The sequence below is a fragment of the Pseudonaja textilis genome, chromosome 2 (genome assembly GCF_049901715.1).
Source record: "Pseudonaja textilis isolate UNSWEBS1 chromosome 2, rPseTex1.2, whole genome shotgun sequence".
Classification (NCBI taxonomy): Eukaryota; Metazoa; Chordata; class Lepidosauria; order Squamata; family Elapidae; genus Pseudonaja; species Pseudonaja textilis.
Genome location: NC_141991.1, coordinates 106,899,879 through 106,912,687, shown reverse-complemented (window position 1 = coordinate 106,912,687; position 12,809 = coordinate 106,899,879). Strand labels below are relative to the sequence as shown.

The 12,809-nt window shown below is 37.3% G+C and overlaps 2 protein-coding genes across 3 annotated transcripts in view; both read right to left on the bottom strand.

The window, feature by feature from the left end:
- The window catches only part of PRPSAP1 (phosphoribosyl pyrophosphate synthetase associated protein 1), a 174,575-nt gene that overhangs the window by 94,529 nt on the left and 67,237 nt on the right, over positions 1 to 12,809 (bottom strand). The window lies entirely within an intron of this gene.
- The window catches only part of UBE2O (ubiquitin conjugating enzyme E2 O), a 72,652-nt gene that overhangs the window by 5,442 nt on the left and 54,401 nt on the right, over positions 1 to 12,809 (bottom strand). For both annotated transcript variants that reach the window (XM_026702047.2, XM_026702048.2), the window contains exons 12-17: positions 10,832 to 10,944; positions 9,660 to 9,788; positions 4,194 to 4,283; positions 1,956 to 2,622; positions 1,208 to 1,344; positions 150 to 353 (exon numbers count right to left, since the gene is read on the bottom strand). In XM_026702047.2, the coding sequence (XP_026557832.1) occupies positions 150 to 353; positions 1,208 to 1,344; positions 1,956 to 2,622; positions 4,194 to 4,283; positions 9,660 to 9,788; positions 10,832 to 10,944 (1,340 nt within the window). The remainder of the gene's footprint in view (positions 1 to 149; positions 354 to 1,207; positions 1,345 to 1,955; positions 2,623 to 4,193; positions 4,284 to 9,659; positions 9,789 to 10,831; positions 10,945 to 12,809) is intronic.

Genomic DNA, 12,809 nt, shown 5'->3' with positions numbered 1-12,809 from the left:
AGAACAGTATCTTTGAACAGCAGATACAGTAAGCCACCTGCTTGACTTAAATCATTAAAGAAAGCATTGCAATTCCATGCAGTTTTGCAATATGTTACGGAATAACGCAGATCAAGAGTACTACAGTAAAAATCAGCAGCAGTTGTTACCTTGCCTATCCAAGTACCCAGAAGGCTTACGCAAACCTTTCCGTTGTCGTACAAATTGGGATTCAGTCTGCCACTGCACTGGGAGAGGTAACGGAAGAGTGGGGGCACAGCTGGATAAATATTGGGGAGTTGGATGTCAAATAAAAAGAGGCCATCTTCGTACGGTGTACGCGTAGGTCCTTTGACTAGTGCTGAGAAGAGATCCTGTGGAGAGGCTATGTGTAAGTCCATGCAATAATCCATAAAGAGGAACCAGAGCTAACTAAAAATGTTACACCCAATGCTTTTAAGAAAATGCACAAAAACATCCTGTTTGGTTTCATATCAACATGCTTAGTATATACCCCAATAATTCATGACTGACCAAACTTTGACTAAATGTTCAGAAAAAGTCATCAAAGAATCTCTGTTCTAATAAATTGGTTTGTTCCACATTTGCTGAGTAACACAGAAATATTAGCCCATACCAGATAAAAATAGTGCTATTACACAAACTCAGATTATATATTATCTTGCTAAGACTAAACAGATAAGAAACCTATACAAAGTCTCTATGAGATAGAGATACCTTATATCCACACCTCCTTTAATTCCATAATAGAAGGATTTAAATGCAACAAATTACACTGGACAAGTTGTTGGTACCCTCTCAGAAAAAATACAGCCACATTCATTCAACAAATGATAAAGTTCTGCTAGATTTAATAGCTATGTACCAAGCAATATTAACGTTATATTGGCAAAGTTATTGAATTAACTCCTCTTACTCATATATACACACTCAGGTGTTTATTTACAATCTTTAGGAAAATACAAAACAAATGTAGTTCTTAGTTTTAATTAACTGCCAAAAGAAAAAATGAATTGGGGATTTTTTTTTCTTGGTGTAAAAAACCATTTTTTTCATTAAGAAATAATTTATAACAGAAATATCATTCTTTTAAAGAATAAAATTATAATTTTTTTTAGAAAACTGCATCTAGGAACTATTTTAAAACACAAAGTATATCTTTCTTTATGGACTGTGAAGTTCATGTACGAAAGTTTACATGATTTACCATTCTGTCTTCAAATGTTTTGACCATGATACCATCTGGCAATGAAGTTGCTAACAAAGCCATTTCTTTCCTCACTGTGCTGAAAAATTTCTTGGCTTCTGGAGGCTGAAACTCCATCTTCTTAAAGGCATGGCTATCTAATGGGGCAATAAATAAATAAATTGGGGTAGCAGATTACCAAATTTTTCATGTTCTCCTTTGTTCCTAACATTTGCTAGAATTAAACAATAGGGTTAGTAAAATAGACAAAACTCTGATATGCTATTCTTGTAAATATAAAACAGCACTAAATTTACTAAGAAATAAGGTAATTATTAACAAATACTGTCAGAGTGCTCAAATGATGCTTGTATTAAAAAACACTATCTAGCCTGATCAGAGACCACTAATTTTATTGAAGATTGTTGAACTGAATTCACTACTGTAAAGGCTCCATATAAGACCAGATAAAGTTATAAGAAGAGAGATATACAGAGAAAAAATTGAGAAAGGGGCCAAGAATAAGAGTCCAGATATAGACGTAACATTATATTTTACACCTGGCTCATATATTTAGAAAGAATGGGGGGGGCCACTATAACTTATTTTCAAACACTGGTTCCAATAAAACAGAATTATGAATTTAGGGCTTTCCAGAAATTGCTGGACTTCAATTTCCCTGACACAGGCCTTGCTAAATGGAGCTAATAGATTGCAATATTATCAGAATGCCCTAAAGTCTATCCTTAGTCCCACTTTAAAAACTGACCTGGAGCACCCTCTAAAACCGAGAAGACTTCTCCCTTGGCACTGGTGAAGGTAACACCAGGCTTGCCTCCACTCTGCTGACATAGCACTGGTGTTTCGCTGGGCCATTCCGATGCCACTGGTGTCTGTGTCTGAACTTCTCTCTCTTCTTTCTTTTCTGCCTCTGCCATTGCTTCCATCTTTTCTTCTTCCACAATAGCTACGTTGTCCAGAGTTTTCCTCAGATTCTCCTGCAGCTTCTTTATATCATCTAGAAACTTCTTTTCCCGAGTAGGCTTTTCTGGTTCAACTGTGGGAGAGGTTGGGTAGCCTGTCAGCAGTTGTTCAACTGTCATATTCTTTAAACTTTCCAAAATCTTGATGGCCTCCTTCAACTCTCGGAAACTCTTTGGGGTTCCTTCCTTGCCCGATTTATCTGTTGTTAGATCAGCCACAGCCATTGCCACAGCACCTTGTACTTGTTCTTCTACCTTTTTCACCTCTTCTACAGGTAGTTCCTCAGGTTCAACTTCTTCAATTTTTGTGTGGTCATCTTCCATGAGACCATTATCTGTCTCCCAGCTATCACTCTCATCCTCCCATTCATCTGAAGAAGCACCACTAGTGCTACCATCTATGGAATCAAGGTCTGTCTCTTCATCCATTTCAGATTCTATATTGTACAAGTGCTAGAAGGCAGAATGAAAAAGAGGGAGAGCCTCAGCACATGGCAAAACACACAATCCATTTCATGATAATGTAGTCTGATTTTCCTAATTTAAAAGGGATCAATTAATTGCAAACACAGAGTTCCTTAAGATGGACTACTATATATATATTTTTAAAATAATCCAATCCAATCAATCAATCGATCAATCAATCAATCAATCTTTTAAACAAACTAACAAACATTTCTCCATTTATGGAATACCTCAAAGGCTGAACTCTCGCTAGGAAGCAGACCCTACACAATTCATAAATCTGGAATGCTGAACCAGCAATTATCTCTGGAATCAAGGGGATCCTGGGTTCATTGTAGCTATTTGAAAAGATACTAACTGGTGCTGAGAGCTTCCAACAGATCAGAAAGCAATGTGGATTATTTTAGACTGAAGTCCCCAAGATAGCTGTAACATTTTTTTAATTATCTTTATGCTATTTAACTTCACCTTTGCTATTTCTGCTAAGCTGCATGTTTCATAAGACAGTTAAGAGAAGGAAATCCTTGAATTAATTCATAATGCCCGTTACCTTTTCCTCAGACATTGCTCTGTCAGTAATAGTCAATCTGAATAATCTTTAGTTCCTTACCTCACCACTACAGAGCATAAGGAGTTAATGCCCTTGATTTTTTAAAGAATGACGATTTTTCTGGCATTTTTCTGCATTTTCTTTGTACTGTCCTTCAGGCTATCATACACCCACTCGCCCACTTTCAAGGCTCAATAGATTTCAATAAAATGCAAGTCTATATATTTTTATAAAATGTACATACATCCTTCAGCATATAGGCTTATACAGGATTATGACATTTATTCTGTAGTACAAACAGAGTCATGGAAACAGGGGAAACATTTTTATTTTAAACAATACACCTTATAATGCAGAATTGCACAGACAGCTTGCCTTCACGGAAGGTCCCTCCATATGATATGATCCTGTGTGACAAGAGCAGGATGGGATATACCAGAGGGCTTTGTATCACACAGCTACAGTTCCAGCACTGGCGACTATAATTAAAGGGGAACTGCTCTATTTAAGAAAAGGAAGCCTTGAATGTTAAGTATTTAATAGACTAAGCAAGAGCACTTTACTTGTTTTAGTAGCTGCTGTGCTATAATGAAATAAAAAGATAGAATCAAACTACAATATTTTAAATAGGCTAATGATCACTAATTTTGTTTTTGAGACAAATGCAGAAGTTCCATAAAAGACATATTTACTAGAGTAATAGGCCTCAAAGACTGCATTAAACATCTTTAAAAATAACAGACCACATTTAGATTCCAAAAATAAAGCAACTATATAACAGCATAAACTCCTGGGGAGTTAAGATTTGATTACTAAAAAAAAATCACAGCAGCAAAATCAGAGCAAACTGTTCTTATTACACAGTGATACTGAGATGCCAACAGAACTAGTGTAATGAACTAACAGAGCAATTTTTCATATATTCTAGAAAATTCCAATATATAGAAACCACTTAATAAAAAGGAGATAACTAATACCTTACATCAACTGGAAGCAGCTAATTATTTACCTGCGGCAGAACAATTGTCCTGGAATTATCTGCCCATACAACTTCTACTTTACTGCTGAAATCCACTCGGGCCACCTGTCCAACAGAGGGCTAAACAAACAAAAGCAACCATTATTTTTCTTATAATCTACATCCTACCTTTTTATAACCATCCAAGTAAGGTAATCAAGGTAGCTGAGCACACAATAAAAATGTAATTTTTAAAGCTATGTCATTAAACTTAACAAAAACACAAATTCTAATGCTAAAATAATCCTTACATCAATTCAAAAGGCCAGGTTAAAGAGGCCTATTTTTGAGATTAAAAAAGATTTGGCCGAAGCCTCTCAACTCCAATGCTTTGTTCCTCCTGGGGCTGCCGTATCTTTACAGAATTTGAACACGAGAGCACGGCTATTGAAAATCATATGGAGTTTCTAATTATCAAGGCAAATTCTGATAGAATGTTGTCTGTTCCACTTCCAAGTTTTACCACAGGGTAAACTGGTAGACAGAGCAAAAAGAAAGAGACATACTGGGTCAACAAAATTAATCTGAAACAAACACCACATGATGGATGCTTATTGCCAGAGGCCAATCTGATATTTAAAACAATCTGGTATTAAGAACATAGAATCTTTGAGATGAAGATTTACCTTTGTAGTGTAATTACGTTGTACCAAAAAAGTGATTATTGGCAAGGATAGTTAACTTTCATTCCCTATAATTCTGCATTCTCCATACCCCACATATTCTTTCCCTTTGGTAGTTGCTTTCAAATGAGTTCCAATCTTTATCATTCAATTTTATTTCTCCAATTAAAATTACTGCCAGTTACAATGCTTACCTCCTCTCTGCACATTTGTACATAACTGGGAGAGTGGGTCATGTATCATTGATTTTCCCCAGGTGGGGGGGGGGGGAACTCTTCTCTTTGAGACATTTAAGAAGAAAGTATTTCTGATGAGAAATTGAGCATCTGAGCAGCACACCTACTCAAGAGGAAGATGGTCCCTTAAAAAGGGAACCTAGACAGGCAGATAAAAATCCTAGGCTGCTGGTTTGAGTTCTGAAGTTGGCAATTTGGTTGCAAACATTTGTCAGTGCATTTTGAATTGAGATAAAAACCCCTGGCCAGGCAGAAACCTTATCTCTAACTTCTGGAATCATAATTATTGCCTTTTTCAGGTAAATGATAAACAGGACCAAGAATATTGTACAGCCAGAGAAATTAAGACTGCAACAGCCACCATAACCATTACTACTAGGAAGATTTCATATACAACATGCTTTCTAAATTAATCTCAAAGGCAGTGGAGCATATTTTTAAAAATCCTTTCCACTGTCACAACTCTGCCTCCCTTTGGAGAAAATAAATTTCAACTACTGTACAATGCTGTATTTGAAAAGCTTGCCACCTAGTGGTGGTTTATAAACTGAGATTTGAGCCTTACAGTTCTCAAGTTTCCAGCTTTCATAGAAAGTAGATAGAATCTTCCCAATTTATATTTGATTGGAGGACTGAAGGAATATGAAAAAAGGTCTCAGATGATCCATGCCAAGACCAAATATGTATTCTAATCAGAAGTAGTTTGGAGGAAATGGAGAGTGGGAGAAAGTCAAGGACATCTTGCATGTGTAGGCTGGCTAACAAGGAAGGAAATGGCTGGGAATAATTGCACAGGCAAAGTTCTGGTTGAATATACAACGGTCGCCAACCGGTAGGCCATGGCCCACTGGTGGGCCATGAGAAAATTTTGGTGGGCCGCAGAGAAATCTCACCCCCAGAGCACCCTTCCAAAGTGATTAATCCAGGCCGCACAGAAACACAAGGCTGCACCGCCCACATGGCCCGCGGGAATTCTCCCCGCCCACTCACTCCTTACCTTGCAAACTTGCCTGCTAAATTTCTATTTTTCCTTTTTCCTACCATCATCTGTTCTGCTGTGCCGGGAGATTTAGATTAGCTAGGAAGCAGGAAATGGTTGGATTTCTTGCTTTCTAGCTAGTCTTTAGATCTTCGGCTCTGCTTTTAAGTACAGCAAACCTTCCTTAGGGCTGAAGGTTTGCTTGCAAGCAAACTCACGGCAAGCAAATTTGAGAGACTGAGCTAGCCGATGAAAGATAGATGAATGATTCTGTGAGCAACTCAATCTGCCTGCTTTGCCTGATTTTGAGTAAAAGTTGCTCTTTTTTAATAAAAATTCAATATTTACATAGAAGGTGTGTTGTGAGTTAATTTTATGAGTTTTCTTGCTAGCAAATTTTATGAGTTTACTTGCAAGCAAATTTTATGTGACACACTGAGCTAGCCAATGGCAGATAGACTTCTGAATGAATCTGCGATTGTGTGAGCAACTCAATCTGCCTGCCTGGCCTAATTTTGGGTAAAAGTTGCTCTTTTTTATAAAAAAATAAATATTTATATAAATATTTATGTTTACATACAAGCCATACCCAGCCAGTCACGTGACTACCAAGCCACATCCACAAATTAGGCCACACCCACAGAACCTGTTAGTGGTCCTTGGGATCTAAAATTATGAGTTTGGTGGTCCCTGAGATCCAAAAGGTTGGCGACCCCTGGAATATACCATACCTGAATCCAAAGGTAAAGATACGGGATGAAAGGAACGGGAAGACTGGTGGCACAGACTGGCCATTCAGAAGAGGAGACAAGAAGAAATTATTTGTATCAGCCTTTTCCTACTTGCCCCCAGGACCTTCTGAATGTTGTTTCAGCCAAAATCTGGATAGTTACTGAATTATAGGCCACCTAGCACACCTCAGTAGAAGCTCTAAAACTAGGATAATTGACTTCCAGTTTGCAGGGCTTTGGCGGCAGGCAGGAATCCGCGATCGTGCGTGGTTTCTGCCTGGGCTTGCCGCTGGAACGCCCTGAGCCAGCTGGCTTCGGGGCTAAGCCACCCCGTAGAGGTGGTGAAAAGGGGGGAGATTCCAGCAGGGTCGAGGAAAGCCGCATCTTTCCTCCTCAGCTGGCTAAACTCCCTTTCCCGAAGGCGGTAAGAGCGGTGGTCAGAAATGGCCGCCTCAAAGAAGCACTCATCTGGAAAAGAAAGTGCAGGAGGAAGTTAAGAAGTGAAAGTTTTGGCTGACCGGGATAAGAAGCAACAACTGAGATACCCTGGAATTTAAATCTTATAAAAGATACAGTCGGAAGCAGCAAATGAAAGTGAAAAGGGAAAGTTTTTTTTCCACTCTCCTTCTTTACGTTGACAGCAAAGAGAGATGAATGAGAAATCGGAAAAATCCGCTTTGGCATCAATAGGTAAATTGGGAAATATAATTAAATGCTAAGGGGACAACGAAGATTTCTGAACACTATTTTTTTTTTCTTGCTATAAGTGGGAAGGGAGAAGAAAAGAATAAGGGCAGGATTTGGAATGAGGAGTCTGCCTGGAATTCAAAAGAATCTAAAGTTAAATCTTAATAAGACTTCTAAAAGATACATTTTAACTGGAACTTTGCAACTAAATAGTAACCCCTGGAAGAGAAAGTGAAAAAAAGAAGAAAGTGTTAAAAGAAACAGCTTGTGTGTATTTGGATTGCTTGGTAACTTTGGGACTTTTGGAAATTATATCTGAATGACTAAAAACAATTGGGTGGTTGTTTAAAAAAAATTCTACAATGGCATCACTTGTGGATGAACTGAAAATGGAATTTAAAAAACATAAAGAAGAGGAACAAGAAGGGAAGGGCTCTTCTGGCTCCGTTTTATAATTCTTAGAAATGGCGATCTGTACCTATGAGAAACTACAAGAAAAGACTGCGCAACAAGAAGATTGGGACAAAGAAGAAGCCATCTTTAATGAACAAGTAACTTTATCTGGGGAAGAAAGGGGAAAGGGGGGAAAGAGAATGGAGAATTTAAGACCTAAAAAAACAGCCAAAAAAGGGAAAAATAATGTGAAAAGTGGATATAATGCTAGAAAGCAACAGAAAAGGGGAATACAGAAGAGGAAAATGGAGGTGGAGAGACAGGGGGTAAAAGGGGGAGAGAGAAGAAGCAAGGGAGGAAGGAAGGGAAGAGAAGTTACAAAGGTTTGGAGCAAGATGTAAAGAAACAGGACTTATTCAGAGATAATGGGTGAAAATTTAACTGAAAAAGCGATTCTGCAAAGGTACATAAGATTGTATTGTTATATTTGTATTAGAAATAATGTTAGAAAATTGGAAACAACATATGATTAAAAAGTGGGATAAAATAGTCAGTGTAATTCAGTGAAACTTTTGTGAACAAAATAAATGAAATGAAATAAATGAGAGAATTGAATTAGGAAGGAATGGGAACATTTTAATTACTCAATGTTTTAGAAAATATAAGTGAAGTGGAGGGGAAGTAACTATGGAAAGTTTATAAGTGTTCCCATAGAAGTATGATATCTATTTGAAAAGTAATGTGTAAAATATTTAAGATTTAAATGAATATTAATATTAATGATAGAACTGAATTGGTATGGATTGTTGTTTTAATTATATTATATATTCATAATTTTTTCTCTTTTTAAAATGCAGTGTGTAGTTTTAGAATGTACTAAGCAGAATCCGAATGGAAGTTATGTATTATATTAAGTGTTATAATTTTAGGGGAAAGATATAAAGGCGTCATACTCCAATCAGTGATTACAGGAGAAATTTTGTTTAATGAGAAAAGATAATAGACAGCTGAAACAGGACAGACAAAGAATATAAGTATAATGATCTGAATTGAGATGAAATAAATAAAATAAAATTAAGAAAGTTAAAAGAGGGGAGAAGCTATATAGAAAATGTAGAATGGTAATAAGATATGGAATGGTATATAAAAATAAGCATGAACTTGAATTTGTGTCTGTACGAAGAGATGTAACCCGGGATCAAGCTGCTTTCAAAAAAGATGTTTTATGTTTTCATGTTTTGTTTGTTTATGTTTGTTTTTAAAAATCAATAAAATTTTCAAAAAAAATATAAAAAACTCAGGATAATTGTTCCAAATTTAAAATTAAACACAATTACTATTTTCTGTATAAACCTAGTAGGCTACGAATTTAACCAGAAATCAGACTTTAAAAAGTTGTCCAATAGAAAGTTATACCTGAAGCTTTCATTATTATTAATATGAAACTGTCCATACAATTTCGTTACTAAAGAAAGTAATTACAAAAATAAAACTGGTCTGTTGGGCTTGTTGCTCAAACTCAATGAAAGTTTTAACATTCTGCAGCCATTTGAACTTCTTTTGGTGGTAATCAGCAATTGGTTCTGCTACAAAAGTAAGAAGTCTTTTCTATGGATATATGTGAAGAGATTATCCCCTTGTATAAAGCACACAGCATTTATTTCCACTAGAAAATGCATCAGATGCAAGCCCAAATGCCGTTGAGTTCAAAACAGAAGACTTTAAACAGAGATAACTGGTCCAACACCTCACTTTTTTCCAGGTCATAGTTCTCACAAATTGTATCAAAAACATACTTTACCACTCACCTCATTTTCACCAATCGAAGCACCATCCTCAGCATTGCCAATGCGGATTACAAAGTCAGTTGTACGGAAGCGGAAGTCTGGGTGATCGGCAATGTCATAAACGCTGACATCCTCCTCCTCCCCAATCAGCTGAAAATGATCACACAAAGATAAAGGTTGGTTCATGCACAGAGTCTCCAAGTTAAAAAATCTTCTGATTCAACCTTGTGTTCCTTTCTTATGTGCTGCTGTTAATATTTAAGAGTCTTTTAAAGAACAGGTAACCACTCCTAAATCTACTCTCTCAGAATGTGACTGGCATCGAAAAGAGCTCATTTGACAGTGCCATTCCCCTCCTTTTTTGGGGGGATACTTGTTGCTAAAAGATATCCCCCTCCCCCAAAGGACATAAAGCTTATGTGTGGTTTATACTGAGCTATCAGAAAATGAGGAAGCTTTTCACCTCAAGCACTCAACAGCTGAACAAGACATACTGTACATAACGTATTTACCTAGCCTTGTGCTTAGCATGTTACTGCTTAATATTGATTCTGGGGATGTCTGGTAGGGTTCTTACATGGATCTTTAATGTGTAAGAACGTATATTATGTTATAAGCATCATCTACACACATTAATTCAGAGCTGCATTCTCTTCCAGACTGAATTTTATGGACATTTGAAGGTTATCTAAATACAAAGTTTGATAATGATGATTATGCCTTTGAATCAGTTTTAACTCCTAATGAGTGCCTGGACTAGTTCTTGCAGTTTTCTTGGCCAGGTTTTTCAGAAGAAGTTTGACCTTCCCTCCTTCCTAGGGCTGATAAAGTGACTGGCTCAAGGTCACCCAGCTGGCTTTGTGCAGTTTCTAGCCTGGATAAATTGAAAATATTCTTCCCCCAAAATGTTTTGACATTTGGATAGTATTTTGTTTAGCTCTTATAATTAAATCTTAGCTTAGCTTAATTTAGTGAAAAACCAAACCTAGATCCTCTCAGCAGACAGACTCAATAACAACAGAGCCAGTAGAATATTGGGCACATTTATGTACACATTCTGCTTTTCATCCAAAGCTCAGAAGGAAAATTTTCCTCAGGAAATTTAAAAAAAAAACCATTTAGTAAAGCAAAATTTGATTCCAGAGGCCAAGAGAAGAAAACAAAACAAAACAATCACAGCCTTTATTTCTTACCTCCACATCATCTCCACTAGGTCTCAGCTTGAACCACTTCACCACACAGGTGCGACCAACATGGTCGCCTGACTGCACCACTCCGTACATACCAGGATCCTGAGAACTCTGAGCTATTTAGGATTGAAGAAAGAAGCATACTCTATAGTAAGGGGAAATGATGCACTATAATTCTGTTTCTCCATTATTATGAGAAGTATCTGATACTTGTTTTTTTTTATTTATACTATATTGCTGGTGATGAATTAAAAAAAAATAGAAAAACCAAGCTTGGTTGGCTTTGACAGCTAATCGAACTTCTTCTTGTCATAATTGTGTCAGTCCCTGATGGCTCATCCGGGACATCAGCTCTTTGAACTATTACCATCGAGAAGGAGATTCAGGGAATTAAGAATAAGGACGACTAGATTCAAGAACAGTTTTTATCCAAGGGCAGTTTTGAGTTTGAATGCAGGGTCATAAGATTTTTGTGGAATTTAATGGCTGAGAGTAATGGGGTATTTACATTTTTAAATTGTATAGAGATTATTGTATGGTTTGTTGTGTTTAGTTTTATTTTTCTTTCAATGGTGTTGTCCAGTTTTACTTGTGGAAGAGCACCTCATTTCGTTGCACCCGCTTGCGAGTGTAATGACAAATAAATTCTTATGTCTTATGTCTCCATTATACTGAACCTGAGAGCGAGTGCAACTGTGAGGGGTGAGCCCCTGCCAGCCCCAACTCAAGCTTAGAGAGGGGTGGATTCACATTTCCACTGTGCAATGAGCAGAAAGTGGCATGGGATTTCTCAGTTTTCCAAGTTCCTCTAAGGTATTGTTTGCAGCCATCTGCTAACACGGTTTTTAAAACAATGAAAGCACGAAGGAAAAACATGAAGATTCACCTTATTTAAATCAATGTACTTGTTAAAGTACATGTACTTTAACATGTTTTGTTCATTTTTAAAAATTGGCCTAACTTAAATTCACTCTAGGAAAATTGGTTCTGCAGGGAAAAACACAAATTTAATATAAAAATATTTTGTATTATATATATACATATATACAGGGATGGGCTTCAAATGATTTAACAACCAGTTCTTTGCAGAGTTGCTGGATGGGCATGGCCTAGTTGGCCTCCTGCACCACCCTGGTTGCAAAAATGGGCCGCAGGGGAGGGGGCATTTTCACCCTCGCTGGGCTCTGGAGGCTTTCCTCGAGCCTCCGGGAAGGCGAAAACGGCCTCCCCGGGCTCCGGAGGCTGTGGACTGGGAGACCTGTTTTTCGCCCTCTCCAAGCCTCCGCATGGGCCCTGCACTTACCTGCGATCCAAAATATGCTGCGTGGGGACTCCCGGGAGGGGCGGGACAGGGTGGGCGGGGTCAGCCAGTGGTGGGATTTTCTGGTTCGCTGAACTGGCCATAAAATTAATAACCGGTTCACCCGAACCAGTAAAAACCGGTAGTAGCCCCCCCCCATTATATATAGTATATAGAGTGAGTTATATATAGAGATGATACATAAAAATTTTATAATATGCCAAAATTAAATTATTCAGGTAATTTTATAAAACAATTGTTCTCAGAATCTCCTAGACAGTATTTTGGGATGGCACCTTCCTCTGACCTTGAGTGGTAGGAGAATTTAGAGTATTTTATACATACACTAAAATAATATGGTCCTTAAACTATTTAAATCCAGTATTTTACTAGTCAATACCTTCAGAAGGAAATTATACTTCTGACTTAAAATAACCTCTGAAAACTATGTATTAAATTACTGAAACCTTGCTAAAAATCAAAGTACAAAAGAAACACACATTTCTGTTTTGTGGGAACACTACAATTTCTAGAACAATTTATAAAAGATTTAGATTGTGGCCCTTTTTTTGTTGACTTTCAATATGGTAAACTGCTAACTGGCAGCTTCCCAAAATTTCTTTTGCTAAAGACTTGATCCACCAGTAAGTCAGATGACTACTACAAGAGAACATCTGGACT